Below are 15,986 nucleotides of genomic sequence, written 5' to 3' on the forward strand. Positions count from 1 at the left end.
TGAAAGGACTGACAGACTAGAAGCCTTGTGGAAGATGGGGTGTGATCTCTAGTAAGTTTAGTGTATGTTTTTGTTTCTGTAATTTTCACCTTAAGAGTAAATGTGCTTGCTTAGACAGAGCTGTGTGGTAACTTAATTGTGGTACTTACTCTGTTTACAGTCTGACTGCTGGGGAATTCACAGTATAATGTGCAGCCTGGAAATAACCTGATTAGGAGGGAGACAGGTGTGACAGCTGAGGAGCTGGGAGCTTAGAATAGGTGTCCTTGCTGGACCAGAGAGCAGGAGCAGAGATACAATTACTCTGAACTGTGACAGTACCAACACCCTTTGTTTAAGAAATCTGGCATTGAACCTGGGACTTCAGAACATGAAAACACTAGCCTCCAGAACTTGAGTTAAAGAATCAGGTCTCTTAGCATGGAAGTAGAGTCAAACATCTATATGTGATCTAACTGCTAAAGAGAGTGACAGAACTACACTGTTAGTATGGATTACAGAAGCAAGCAAATTGACATTCTTCTAAAAGGCTGCATGGTAAAGTGGATGCCAGATTTCTCGTAAGGATGAATGTTAAAATAAAGCCAGAGATAGCTATTATGCATATTCTTATTTAAAACAAAATTAATTTTTTATTGACCAGTTAAAAGTTTTGATCTGACAGAAAACCAGAACGTGCTTTTTACAAAAAAATACATCTATGTACTTTAACAAGTAAACCTACTTCCATTTACCCGCTGTTCCTCAAAATTTAAATGTACAGTATAAATTTTTAATTTTCAATATAGACATTGTATTTTACCAGTCATCTATAATAAATTCAGCTACAGAAGCATCTGGACAAAAACACTGAGAAAATAAATAAACAATGACAAAGACAAAATGAAAAATTGCACACCAGTTTATCAAAAAACTTAGGTATAGGAACATTGTTATTTCAGCTACCTGTTCAAAATTAAACATTAAATTTAACCATTATAAGCACAATAGTATTTCTTTATCCCTACTAGCATAATACTAGATCAGGTATTCAAGATACTTTTAGGCTACACAGACTAGCAAAGTACAACTAAGGGAATGCAGCCTAATTTAAACAAGACAGTAAGGTTGCTTAAGCCAAAAAATGTAGCTTTCGTAGAAACAGATGTTTCAAATATGTTTAATATTAAAGGGATGTTTTCATGATTGTTTTAAAGGTTTTAATTGAACCATTTTGTTTAGATCACTAGTCAAATGAGAGGACACCTTTGTTGGCTGGGAAAAAAAGATGGTTTGAAGCAGCATACCATCACTATCCCTATATGTACTCAGCACTTGAATTTAAACATTCACCTGTTTTGCAGATATTGCAGCACTGTGCTAATACATGAGAACCAGCAAAAGAGACTAGAAGCAAAAGAGACTAGAAACAAAAGAGACTAGCCCTTTTTATGTCCATAAAAAATGTGCAAAATTTAAAACAGCATAAACAGTGAAAGAAAATTAGATTTAAGTTTTCAGCTTTAATAAACTCATTGGTCATTAACACCAGAAGTAAGGTAATTTGTTTGCTTTTAAAAGTATCTAACTTAAATGCCCTTTTAATTACATAATTCTTCTAAAACTGAGTAGCCCATTGTAATCATACAGCATGCTGCATTATTGGTATTTTCATGGGAAGCTAAATTAGGATTGATTATAGTAATGTCATTTCAAAAAAAAGCTAACAAACGGGTTTCTATGGCAGAGGCAGTAATCAATATTGTAACAATTCAATGTTCTGAGGGGTTTTTTTAAGGACATATCTTGTCCCTATTATGTATTTGCCAACATCACAAAACCACTATACAATTTAACATGATTAGCAGTCTTCACTCAAGGGGGTAGTATTAAAATGGTAGTATTTCTGGTCAGCATTGAGATGCATTGGCAGAGCTATGAATAAGCTCACAGCACATACCAAAACTATGCCTACTTGTAGTTAGAACCATAGCAATATGGTCTGAGTGGTATGAGCATCTGCAATTCTTACTGGCTTTGGTGGGAACTGCAGGTATTAGCACATGTCATGATCAGACCCTTGTTGTACCAAAAAAACCCCCAACAATCCATATTGCTACCAGGGACCACAGCCCAAAAATTTCATGTACCAACTATATTTTATCATAAGTAAAGGCAAACTCACAAAACTTGCCTGTTTCATTATTGTTTACAAGCAGAATACTGATATTTACAACCATGCTATCGTGGTTTGTTTTCAGAGGTGGATCAGAGGGTAAGTTTAGTTTTGGGGGAACAAATACATTTAAGGGTCACTGAGAATACAAAAGTTAAAAGCCAAATGAAAAGCTCTGTAAAAACTGTTTAAGATTCCAAAGTAATAGAAAATATTTGCAAGTTTAATTACAAACATTTATTTTTAAAACAAAATTCTTAATAAGTTAGGTACATCCACGGCCTGTCAATGTTGACTGTTCCTTTTAAGGAGAAACTTAAAAGGTACGTGAAAAGTACCCACAGTATTTGTGACATCTGAGTGTACGCAGTATATATATTTTACACTGAGTTTGTATCTAAATCACTCAAACATAAAAACAAAACCAGTCTTTACAATTTGGAAACCATACAATATAGTAGAAGATTCAGCAAGTTTCTTAATGTCTTCAGTAAAGGATATTAAGTAGTGGTGATTTCATGCATTTGTTCCACAACTTGTCCTAAAATTTCATCAACTATATCAACATCATAATTTACTTGCTGCAAATCTAGATCAGGCATAATTATAGCCAGTAGCTGTCCAACGTTAACTCGGAGGGATCGCAGTTTCAGGCTGTAAGGAAATAATGATCATATTAAGGAAGATTTTATTATCTAGAGTGCGGATAAATTGAGATTACAGTCCATAACATTTTAAAATTGAACTTTATAAACAATGTGACTACCTTACTGAAAATAGAAGGTTCTACAAATCTGAGTTTTACAAAGAAACGTATCAGCCAATATAAGACATGATATTTAATTTAAAGTTACCTATGAAGTAACTCAAGGCAAGGAACTAGCTGGACTAGTTTTTCCAAGGTTTGAGCACCACAGTTCCTGAGGTGGAAGATTACATGTTCATTCCATTTTAGACAAACATTAAGAGCAGAACTTGGTTCCATCCTCATTGCCACAAAATAGAGGCTCTTTTGAAGCAAGATGAGAGAGATTGGGTTTGTTTGGGTAGCACAAACCCAAATACTGACCCAGATACCTCACTTCAATCTCAATTTTGCTTTCTCAAAACAATTCCAAAGTATTAAAAATTGGAAGTACATGCAGAAACATGACAGAGCATGGCACATTTGGCCCAAGTGTTAGGCACACACTGAAAACCAACTCTAGAGACAGACAAAAGGGGAGGGAGGGGAAGAGAGGGAAATACCAGCTGGAAAGAGAAATTTGTCCAAGAATTACCTTACAAATAAAGCTACAATAGGTGTATAAAGCTATGTTTTAGCTATATTTTTCTGGTTTCAGAGTAACAGCCGTGTTAGTCTGTATTCGCAAAAAGAAAAGGAGTACTTGTGGCACCTCAGAGACTAACCAATTTATTTGAGCATGAGCTTTCGTGAGCTACAACTCACTTCATCGGATGCATACCGTGGAAACTGCAGCAGACATTATATACACACAGAGATCATGAAACAATACCTCCTCCCACCCCACTGTCCTGCTGGTAATAGCTTATCTAAAGTGATCATCAAGTTGGGCCATTTCCAGCACAAATCCAGGTTCTCTCACCCCCCTCCAAAAACCACACACACAAACTCACTATCCTGCTGGTAATAGCTCATCCAAAGTGTCACTTTGGACACTTTGGATGAGCTATTACCAGCAGGATAGTGAGTTTGTGTGTGTGTGTGGGGGGGGGGGGGGTGGAGGGTGAGAGAACCTGGATTTGTGCTGGAAATGGCCCAACTTGATGATCACTTTAGATAAGCTATTACCAGCAGGACAGTGGGGTGGGAGGAGGTATTGTTTCATGATCTCTGTGTGTATATAATGTCTGCTGCGGTTTCCACAGTATGCATCCGATGAAGTGAGTTGTAGCTCACGAAAGCTCATGCTCAAATAAATTGGTTAGTCTCTAAGGTGCCACAAGTACTCCTTTTCTTTTTGTTATATTTTTCTGTTACTCTACAGGTTTTTTTTCTGCTTCAGTCTCTCTCCTACTTTCCTTTCCTCCTCCTGTTTATTTTCTGTGTTCCTTCTCTTATTCTTGCTTTCCTGTGTTCATTTTCTCCCCCCATGCCTCCTTGCTGCTCAAAGTTACTTCCAACTCAGCCATCCTTTTTATCTCTCTTCCTTCAGTCTACTTTTCCTTCCAGGTTAGCATCCATTCTGCTGATAAGTCCCAGCACGATTTGTGGGTGGTCACTAGTGCAACAAATTCAAATATCTGCAAATCCTTCCAGGGAGTACAAGTCATTAAAGTCAGATGCCAACAGCAAAGGAAATGCTGGCAGACAGAGGAATGATCACAAGTGATGATGCAGCTACAGCTCAAACCTAACACTAGAGATCTAGCTAGCAGGGACAACTCTGAACAGACTTGTATGGAATGGTAACTCAATCTAGTGCTACAGTTTGCAGTAGCATTTGAGGAAGGGTGTCAGTAATCTATAACAAAGAACATTTAAGGCCTAGTCTACTCTAGGGAGTTTGGTCAACATAGAAAAGCTTACGTGGACCTAATTTTTTTAAGCATCTACACTACAATAAGTCGTCCACTACGCTGACGTAATAATTTCACCTCTGTGCACGAAAGAGTGCGCTTAGGTGGATGTAGTTAAGTAGACGCAGTGTCTGTGTAGACACGTCGTTGCTTAGATCACCTGTTACTTTCTTTGACAGCCCGAGCCCCATTGCCCCAGCATGGAGCCAGCCAGTGCCATCAGCCCCAGCTTCGCTGCCCCCACATGGGGCCAGCCGCATCAGCCCTACATGGGGGCAGCAGGGCTGGGGCTAGCCACTAGCCACCAGCTGGTGCCAGCAGCCCCAGCCCTGCCGCTCCGGGCACACCACCCAGGGCCAGCGGCCCCAGCCCTGCCACTCCCGCACGGGGCAGACCACCCAGGGCCAGCGGCCCCAGCCTGGCCAGCCTCCCCAGCCCTACCCTGTCACCTCTGCATGGGGCAGGCCCACCGCCATCAGCACCAGTCCCCCCCGCATGGCGCCAGCCCCACCACCCCCATACGGGGCAGGTCAGTGCCATCAGCACCAGCCCCACCACCACCCAGCTGGTTGCCAGCCCTAGGGCAGCAGCGTTCCCACAGTCAGCCCCGCACCAACCGTCAACCTTGCAGTGGTGGGGCTCTGGCTGTCGGCCCCCATTTAAGTTGATGCAGGCACTCCTGGTGAGGATGTACACCACTGGCACAAGGAGGGTAGTGTGGACATGAACAGCCTATTTAATTACTGCACTGGCTGTAGGTCAACATAACTTACGTTGACTTAATGTTGTAGTATAGACATGTGCTAATATACATTTGGAGTAAAAACGCCTCAGAAAATGTCTTCTGTGCATTGTATAGCGGTAAGCAAGCTAGCTGTTAACTCCAATAAAAAGCCATTGTTCTACCTGAATAAAGAGAAACTTTCTTCTATTTTTATTTTTTTAGGATTTTCAGACAAACTACACATTTAGATTCTTTAACACTTGCAATCTGGACACATTATACATACATTAATCTGAAATATTTTTTGGAAGATGATAAAGTGTGAACATTAGTGGGGAAAGGAAGGGGCAGTGAAGATTCAGAAAGCCACAAAAGGTCACAGAATCAATCATGAACTTTGACAATGTTTTAAGGTACAAGCCTGATAGGCTATTCCAGGCAAATTTCTGGTTTAAAAGTAAGAAAAGCGATACCTTTCTTCAACAGAGTAACTGACAGAATCTTCAGTGTTACTGGTTGTAGAATCATTTGCACATGCTACCACTTGAGGAATTGTAGCTTTTAACTGTGCAACTTCTCTTTTAAGCTCTTCACACTGAAAACCAATTTGAGTTTTTTCCATTTCCAGCAGTTCAATCTGAGACAGGTAAATCAAAGTAAGTTAATTTTATACTTCTGAAGTCACGGTGGAGTAGTTTAAAAATAAGGTGATTTAAATCAGTGGTTTAACTAATGATCAAATCACTTAATTTTTAAAAGAAGTTTACTGATGCTTTAAAAAACTAATCTGAAAATGTTTTACTTCAATAAATTAAAAATAATAAACTAAAGTATGCTTTTAAAAAATGTCACTAATGGTTGGGTATCATATCTACTTTACAAAATTGCTACAGGAAAACAAAATATTGAAAATTAAAACCGTGATCCTGCAAACACTTAAGCAGGTATATAATTCTGCTCACATTAATATCGGATTTTCTTCAATGCGACTACTCATCTGCTTGAAACCAACATGAGCGTACAGAAGTGTTTGCGGTATCAGAGGTTAAAATTGTAGTTATTAAAAAGTCTTAGTGCCACAAAATCTTTCCATTCAAAACAAATTGCTTCAATATTAACAATGAGAAGTTAAATTAGTGAACATATATTAGTGTATATATTCAATATATTAGTGAACATACTTTACATATGCCAAAATTTTCAAAAATAGAAGCCTAAAGTTAGGCACTTAAAGCTAATTTAGGCACCTAATAGTTGGATTTTCAAAAGCACTTAACTTATTTAGGAGCACAAGTTCCATTGATTTCACGCTGCATACCCTGATGGTTGAGTACAGACTGGACAAAGCATTTCAGCTTTCTTGACTTGTGAAATTCAGTATATTAAGAAGTGGAGTTTAGTGCAAACACAGCATGGGCAATTTACTTATCAATTCTGTATCTGTGTGCATGTCGTTTTCAGATTAAGGCTATTAATGAGGCTCTTGACTTTTTCAGTATAGATGAGCATTTTATGTATAAAAACTGAAATTCTATGAACAATTAGAAAGCTAAAGAAACATACAAAACATCCACATTAGCAATTTAATACTATAAGATAGGGAAATAACTAGTAACATTTAAAGAACTGATCTTTTAAAAACTAATTTTTTATCCATCCTGTGTGAATTCCAAAAGAACTGTTACAGTTTCTAAAGTTAGCTGTCACTTCCATGGTTTTAACTAATTCTTGGTGACCAAAAAATGATGGCAGAGTATAGATACTCTCCTCTACAAATATTTTGAAAAAGATGGAGACAAATTACCCAAACTGATCAATTTCCATAACACTTAGATACATTAAACTATAGCAATTTTGTTTAGAACTACATGGTGTGGAGGCAGAAGTATAATCTTGGAAGATGGATTTAAAGTTTTTTGGTTGTGAGAAAAAAGAAAATGAATGGGGAAGCTATCATCATAAGCTCAGTTCACTGATGTCATGATGGTAGAAAGAAGAGGAAAATGATTGATAGTAGTATGGTTGTTGATAGAGAATAGGGTTGTTTGATGTCAAAGTTTGCCCCACAATCAGGCAGACCTATGGAAGAGAAAAACTTTAGAAATGAGCTGGCAGAGTCGGTGGTTATGGTTGAGAGTAACGCCTTGTTACCAGCAATCATGTTGGTGAAAGGAGCCCAACAGAAGGAGCGTTGGGTAAATTTGGCTTTGGTAAAAGAAATGCAGAAGGAGAAAACTGGGTTAAGTGGTGTTTAATGGGATTTCAGCAGTGAATACTGTTTAAAAAAAGAAGAATCCCATATGATATAGTGGAAAAAGCAAAGGCCATGTAGACTACTGGTATATTTTGGTAAGAGAACACATGAAAATGGTGAAAGACAACGGTTGTTCTGCCACACGTTCACTCAGTATAGCAAGTATTAATAGCTAAAATGTATAACCTGAGAAGACAGGAAAGAATGAAATTGAGGAAGAAATTGCTCTGGTAGTTAGTTATGTAAGGGGGCAGAAAGGAAGTTTGCCAAACAGTAAAGGAAGGTTTTCATGTTTTGCCAAAGACAGTGAAGAGTGGAGGGAGAATTAAAGAAGTTAAGAACATAAGAACGGCCATACTGGGTCAGACCAAACGTCCATTTAGCCCAGTATCCTGTCTTCCGACAGTGGCCAAAGCCAGGTGCCCCAGACGGAATGAACAGAACAGGTCATCATCAAGTGATCCATCCCCTGTTGCCCATTTCCAGCTTCTAGCAAACAGAAGCTAGGGACACCATCCCTACCCATTTCATTAAGGCAGTGAAGGTAATGTGGCAGAACGAGTGGTACTTTTGGATAACACGCAGGTGATGGAAGTCTGATGTACAAGAGTAATTAAAAACAAAGTTATTTAAAGAATTTGAGAAAGCACATTGTGATGAGAATAAAAAAAAGCACACAAAACATGCAGTTGCTAAGGTGAAAATGGAGGCTGAAGAGGAATTATACAGAAAGTTGGAGGAAGATGTCAAGAAATTGGCTTTTAGGTTAGCAAAAAAAGAGGAACAAATGAAACACGATATAGAGCTTTCTGCATGAAGGATGGGAACTGTGTGATGATTAACCCTAAAGGTATGGTACAGGTATAGAAAAAAATATTTCCAAAGGCTGTGAAACAAGAAGAGAACTGCAACTGCAAGCACCTTCAACAATTATGGAGAAGCCTCAAAGAGGTATTGATCTCTGTAGAGGAGTTAAAAGCACTGAATAAGATGAAGAATGGTAAGGCAGCAAGTGAAGATGAGGTAACTGTTGATATGATCAAGGCACTGCAGATACTCACTTCATACGTTACTATGTGTTTGCTGGGATCCCACTTAACTGGAGAATGGGATAGATCAGGGACTGGCAACATTTGGCCTGCGGCCCACTAGTGGGCCGGGCCAGTTTGTTTACCTGCCACGTCCATAGGTTCGGCCGATCGCAGCTCCCACTGGCCGCAGTTTGCCGCTCCAGGTCAATGGGGGCTGTGCGAAGTAGCAGCCAGCACATCCCTTGCCCCGCACCGCTTCCTGCGACCCCCAATGGCCTGGAGCAGCGAACTGCAGCCAGTGGGAGCCACAACTGGCCGAACCTGCGGACATGGCAGGTAAACAAACCAGCCCGACCTGCCAGGAGGTTTACCCTGGTGGGCTGCGGGCCAAACATTGCCAATCCCTGCAATATTGTGCCTCTCTGGGAGGGTACGGGTGATGCAAATGATCCAAACACTTATTGGGCATCAGTCCGTTAAATCAGACTCTTAAAATCCTTTAAAGAGTTTTGGAGGTAAGGTTTTGGTGCAAGGTGGAAGAAAATATAGGAGAGGAGATTTAAGAAGGGAAGGAATACTACAGACATATTTGCAATGAGACAGAAGTTTGAAAGAATTATAAATGGAGGGCATAACTGCTGCTGCTACTCAATAACTGCTATTGATCTTGACAAAGCATATGACTTGATTCTGCATTGTCTGCAGTATTGAAATCAATGGGACGGGGACTACAGAAATAGATATGATAGAGGAGCTTCATTGAGATCAAGAACTAAAGTGGTAACAATACATGGAATTTCAGAGAGTTCTGAGGCGACAGTGGGAGTCCACTTTTCTTCATCCTAGTTATGGAGTTAAATAATAGAAGAACCAAACCTGTGGAGACAGAGAAAGGTAATCTACGCTGACCATCTGGCCCTTTTGACTGACAACAAAGAGGAACTGGTAAATATGGTATCAGAGTAGGCATCTGTGTTTGAAGATCATGGTTTGAAGGTAAACACAGAAGACTGCAATTATGCAAGTACGGAAGAATGGTAGAAGAGCTGTTGACTGAAGTTTCTGGAGAGAAGAAAGAATCTGTTTTTTGGAAGTATATTTCATGCAACTGGATCGAGATCTGGAGAACTGAAAAGAGCCCCACAATGTCCATGGATGGCAGTGAAAGGCAGGAGTACTGTGGAACTTGCAATTAATTCACAAACTGAAAGGAAATGTGTTCACTGAATTTGTCTGTCCCTGCCTGTTCTGATTTGGCAACAGTGGGTAGTATAAAATAATATACTGAAGAGAATGGCAGGCAAGCAGAGAGTAAACAGAGTGCACATGGAATGAGTTAGGGGGAAGATGAATTTGGGACTCTCAGTGATAGCAAAGAAAGCATGGGAGAAAGAGAACAGCAAGAAAGGAAATGAGACAGAGGACACGATGGAAAGACTGTCAAGAGAAATTTGATGAGAAAAGGACTGGAACTCCAAGACCTACAAACCTGTGCCATGAACTGGAAGGAGTAGTGAAGAATCATAGGCACCTCCAACCCCATGTAAATGGGAAAAGGCGTTGAGAAGTGAAGTTAAAAGATGGCTGATGTAATCCCCTGCGGTGTCTATCCTGTTTATTCACAAAAACAAATAATGAACTACCCAAAAGCAATGAGAACTCCTGTATATTTGTCTATCAGGGTGTCTCAAGCTTAGTCTGGAGGGATCACTTCTAAAGAGAAGTGAGTGACTCTATCCCAGTTCAATGCTTGGTATCTTTTCTGGCACTTTATTAGTTGTGTTACTTGAACATAGTATATGATAAATGTATTTACCAGAATTGTTAAATTAAAAAAATTAATTATTTGAAAAAATATTCGTACCTGAATTTTTGAAATAGAGGTAACAGGATACTAAAAACAACCAAAAGGTATTCACTCCTCTAGCAATTTACAGCCATCAAGATTAGCATATACACAGGAGATGTCAGCTAATGAGTTAATCCTAATTTATTTCCAATTAACTGATTTGCAGCTGAATAATTATAATTTGTATGTGCAATTGCATCCACAAATTTTGACCCTGATCCTACAGTGTACTCAATGTGGCTGTTCTCTTTGCTCATAAGGAGCCCCACTGACACCATAGGGAGCTGTGCGGATAGAGCTCATTACAGGATCAGGGCCTTGTGTGAATAATTTTGTAGCTATCTTTTAAAAAAAAAAAGACAGGTCCTGTATATTCACTTTACCTTGCCATAAAACCATATTAACAAACATACCTCACTTTTATATTGATCTCTCTCAGTATTGCATTTGTCCAGTTGTCTGAAGACATCATCAAGTTGCACAGCAATTTCATCCACCTCATTTTTATTTTCATTGTTAGCACATTTGCTGCATTCCGTTTTTAAGTTTAGCAAAGTACTACACTGTTCCTTTAGCTTTTCCATCTCTTTTAAGGCCTGCTCATATAAAATACCCACTTCTTCTGGACTTTTCTCTTTAAAATTTTCTAGTTTGTCATCTGGGAATATAATAGTCTCAGTTGACTGATGACACATTTCCTTTTTCACATAGTTATCACTCATTTCTAGTATCTTCTGCTCTAGTATTTTCATCTGGTTGGTTAACATTTCACACTGTTTTCGGTAATTTTCTTTTTCTTGGTTTGCTACTTGCAGCTGATTTCTTAGTTCATTTAATTTGATGCTAAAATCCACAGAAGATGCCTCAGAAGCATTAATGATTTCTTGTTGGCTTGTTTCCAAAGTTGATCTGGGTAGCTGCATATCTATATTTTCTTCTACTTCTTCTTTTTTAACCACTAAGCTTGGTATCTCAGTTTGGGTTGATGCAGTCCACTGCTCATATTTATCTTCTGAACTACCTGCACCACAAGGCTCCTCTTGCATGCTGCTTTGTTCCACGTTAATATGCTCAGTTTTTACTATTGTAACATCACAGTCTGCTGCAGGCTTTGGAGTACTGCTCTCCTCTAAGATTATGACGTCCTCATCATCATCTTCATTGTGATTGTCAAATGTGTGGTTATTTAATCGTGGTGTCTTTAAAGTAATAGGCGAACAACCAGAAATCTTCCGTTTAAGGCTGGGGGGTGGGGGCGAGAAATGAAATATTCAGCTAGTGCAAACTACTACATTATTCAAAATAATTTCTGTTTTCTCAACTGTGTAATTTCAAAGTTTGTGTGAACAGTCTTATGAAAATAAAGTACATATCTGTTGGACTGCACTGGTGATTCTAGACAAATCATGTGCACTTTTTAAGTTCTCAATTTTGAGGTCAACTTTAGGAGTCGTAAATCCTACATTTTGGAGAACTCCTGAAAACCGGATATTGAGTGAATGGACGCTATACACCATGAATGAGAGAGGATGTCTTTCTGCTCATCAATTGTAGTGACTGTTGGTTGGGCTTGGTACAGTTAAGAACATTAGGAGAGATCAGGTTTCATGGCTCAACTGAATCAAAAAGATTCATCCAAGGCTATTTGAGACAATGGAAGCAACAACATCTTTATTTAACTAATTCAGAATTACAGGTCATTAGCTGAAAGACAGGCCAAGTCAAGAGAAAGGTGTTCTCTCTGCTGACATCTGTTCCATTCAAGAGGCTCTGACTAGAAAGACTGTTACATTAAGAAAAAACTACATATCACTAGTCAGGGTACATATCAACCATTATTTTTATAGTAACCTAGCAATTGACTTGTTTTCACACAATATCCTGAAACAGACTAAAACTTTGGGCCAAGAAGTGACAATATAATAAAAGGTTACCTGAAATGGAAGCTTCTTGAGAAAAATATACTGGAAAGATAGCTAACAAAGCAGTCTTTCCTGACTAAGAGAAATAGGTAATCAATCTTCCTCCTTGTTAGCAAAATGCTTCCTACATTTGCTTTCACTCTTCAGAAAGCTTCTGATCTAATGGCTGACAGCTATCATAATAGCTCAAATACATCAATCATTATTATGGCTGTCACAGCCTAGCAATTGACCTATTACAAACACCATAATTATTTTCATTTGCAAACTTATTTATTCTGAGATGAATGGAAAGCTACTTTGCATTTATTCACTAACCTGTTTTCAGGATCCAGATGAGGTGAAGATACTAATCTATTATTTGAAGTGTTTATAGATCTTGTAACAGAACTGTTTAAGGCTTCTGTTAAGTGTGATCTTAGAGCACCCTCCTTTCTACTCATAGATGACAATGCATTTTTGATTGAAGAGACAGAAGGTGTTTTAAAATACATTTCATTATTAACCTGTAGAAAAAGCAATATTTAATTAGACTAAGCACAGAAGTTAGACACCTTGAAGGTAGGAAGGGGTATCTAAAATCTGAATTTGACAGAACTATGTACCCTATTACAGAAGTTCAAAATGTGTCCCATACCTGGGCTACCCTCACATATAGCTGGAAACCTGCCTCGCATTTAGCAATATGAGAAGGGCAGGATGGTCATGAGCCCCTGGTTGAAAACCCCTGTTCCCATTAGAACAAAACCCCAAGCTCACTGTTGTACCGCAACCACCAAAACCTTATTCAAAAATGCCATCCATATTCTGTTTTCTTTTAATAGGTTATGTTTATGGATCATGGAGCTACTTTGAATGGTGCAGTGCCCATTCAAAAACACTAAAACATCCAACCATTAAAATCCTAGCCAGAAGTTCTGATTAACCATGAAGTAAAAATACATGTTACTTAGGGAATAAACAAAAACCATATGGTGGAGTTTTGGAAATAAAGATTAAAATGTCCTAGCCTGGAAACAGGTCCAAATGGTTTATGGTTAAGACCTGTTAAGGAAATATTATAAATAAACTGAACATCTTTGTACGCATGTGTGTTATTAAATTTTACCAAACTGCAGTTACCGTAAAGAACTGTGCTCACTAAAAATAGGTAAAATATGCTTAAACACCGTTAAAAAGACTCTCATACGTTAACGTGTAAGACTGCTACACATTAAGGGGGGGCAACTTCACTGAAAGAAACTTAACAGGACTGGCACAGGAACTAGACTGTTTGAAGTCACTATTTTGCTAACACATGCTGTGGAAACCATCAAGCACTTTGACAGTAGATAGCAGCAGAAGTACTATATCCATTAAATAAGCAAAACCAATAACTCATTAATGAAGCTTTGTTAACTGTATCTAACATGTGAGATCTTGTAATTGCTTTTAAGGAAGTATGGAATTAAGTCAATGTATGCTAATAACATGTACGTGGGGGATATACATGCTATACAAAGTAAAAGTGGCCCTAAGTTATATGGAGCAAGAAAACTTACCCTCTTACCACAGACAAGTTAAAATTTGGTACAAGAAAGATTCCAGTTAGTGCAGTGCAAAAAAAACTAACAAGGGTCCAATTCCATGAACTTAAATGCAAAACCACTGAAACCCATACATTGTGAAAAAAATGGTTTTCCCTCTGTTGCAAGACAATGCAAGATCTGGAAAGCCCCAGGCTTGTACTGCTGTTTGCACCTGGGAGACACAGTGTGCAGCTTTAAAGTCTTACAGACAGAGTTGCTAGCATGTGGATTCACTTTGAGGAAAAACCAGTCTCCAAATTGCACAGTATGGCTGAAACGCTGTGACGCTGGTAAAGTAAAAACTGTCTGTGCGAATAACTACTATTGCGTAGTGGCTAAAAAACCCCACTTCTGGTATAAATGCAGAAAATGTTACTTTAATTGGTCTGTGTTCTGTTTCACACCTAAATTACCTGTAGTAATAAATATTTTGAACCAGTTTATAATATAATTATAGGAAAAGAAAAGTTCAAATGACAAAAATGCTTTAAAGACAAATCAAGCTTATAATGTAATATTATACCCTAGGAGGCTATTCCATAAAAATAATCTTGCAACCCCTGGTTTGTGCTTTAAGCTAGTATTAATAGTAATTTAAATAATTATAACTGCTATAATCTTAAAAATTAGTTGCTAAATAATAAACTTTAAAAAGGTACACAAAACAAAAATATAATGCAAATAAAACAAATACCAATATATAAAAAAACAGAAGTAGTGGAATGTAGACAAGGCATTTATTGGGAGGCATGGTTAGGAGTCAATCCTTCAAACCCTACATAAGGGTTTTTCTTTGGTTACAAGGACTGATAACTATTAACCCAGAACAAGCAAGTCCACAAACAGGTCAAGTCCTTCCAGATCCAACCAACCATTCTCAGGAAGGACTGTGTCTCCCCCTGGACAGGAGGTCCTGTCCATTTGTTGGATCAGAAAAGTGGCCCTGCATCGGTTTAAACTGAAGAAGTACAGAAGACCTTTCTTTGTTTGCAGGTCTCCAGAGAATCCAGTTTGAACCAATATATTCAAGCTTGTGCAGGTGGTGGTACCTTTCGAAAGGTGTGTTGAAACCTGAGTGAGCTAATTTACCTAATCACCCCCTCTTAGCTCCTGGAGGGCTGTAGTCCCCCTATCCCGATGGAATTACATACAATCCCTGGTCCACAATGATATATAAACTTAATACAGTAAGGCTAAACTTAATCCAATAATGTTTTTCCAGGGTACTGCAGGAAATTGCCATATATGTCACAGTGGACATCACTTCTCCTATAGCACCACTCACTTTTGGGGCTGCATTGGCCCCCTTTCTTCTTACTTCAATCATGAATAGCAGGCTGATGCTTTCTACCACTGCAATTTTCTCCCAGCATATAAGCTTTTTGTCACTGGGGCACATGGTGTTTTTTTCGAATGGCAGGCTGCACCTAGTTTTATAGCTAGTAAATCCTCAAAAAAAAAAAAAAAATATTGTAAATTAGCTTAGTTGAGATGTAAGTGACAATAATAACTACAAGAAAAATATAAGCCTCAAGACTGGACACCTCATTTCTAAACAGAGCTACTCAGGTGTGTCTACACTACAAGCACTACACCAGCAGCACTGCCACTGTAGTGTAGACATTTTACAGCAACAAGAGTTTTTCTATCACTGTCGTAAATCTACCACTTTGACAGGCGGTAGCTAGGTTGACGAAAGAATAGTTTTGTAGACCCAGTGGTATCTACACTGGGGCTTAGGGTTATCTTAACTGTATGTCTCAGGGGTGTGAAAATTTCATTCCCCTGAACAGCATAGCTAGGATGACCTAAATTTTAGGTCAAGGCCAGGCCTATGTCTGACTACAGTAAGAGTTTTTTATTGAATGCAAAAGGGAACTGACGGTGCACCCCATAAGGCTTTATGGAAATATGCTTATGAATGTATATATGACATAACTGG

General features: G+C 38.6%; 1 protein-coding gene across 5 annotated transcripts in view; it reads right to left on the reverse strand.

The window, feature by feature from the left end:
- Positions 1-606: 606 nt before the first annotated feature.
- Positions 607-15,986, reverse strand: part of MORC3 (MORC family CW-type zinc finger 3) — a 63,409-nt gene continuing 48,029 nt past the window's right edge. For all 5 annotated transcript variants that reach the window (XM_073361161.1, XM_073361170.1, XM_073361150.1 and 2 more), the window contains 4 exons: positions 12,795-12,982; positions 10,968-11,796; positions 5,894-6,057; positions 607-2,809 (listed from right to left, as the gene is read on the reverse strand). In XM_073361161.1, the coding sequence (XP_073217262.1) occupies positions 2,656-2,809; positions 5,894-6,057; positions 10,968-11,796; positions 12,795-12,982 (1,335 nt within the window). In that variant the 3' untranslated portion in view covers positions 607-2,655. The remainder of the gene's footprint in view (positions 2,810-5,893; positions 6,058-10,967; positions 11,797-12,794; positions 12,983-15,986) is intronic.

Source organism: Lepidochelys kempii, chromosome 1 (assembly GCF_965140265.1).
Source record: "Lepidochelys kempii isolate rLepKem1 chromosome 1, rLepKem1.hap2, whole genome shotgun sequence".
Classification (NCBI taxonomy): Eukaryota; Metazoa; Chordata; order Testudines; family Cheloniidae; genus Lepidochelys; species Lepidochelys kempii.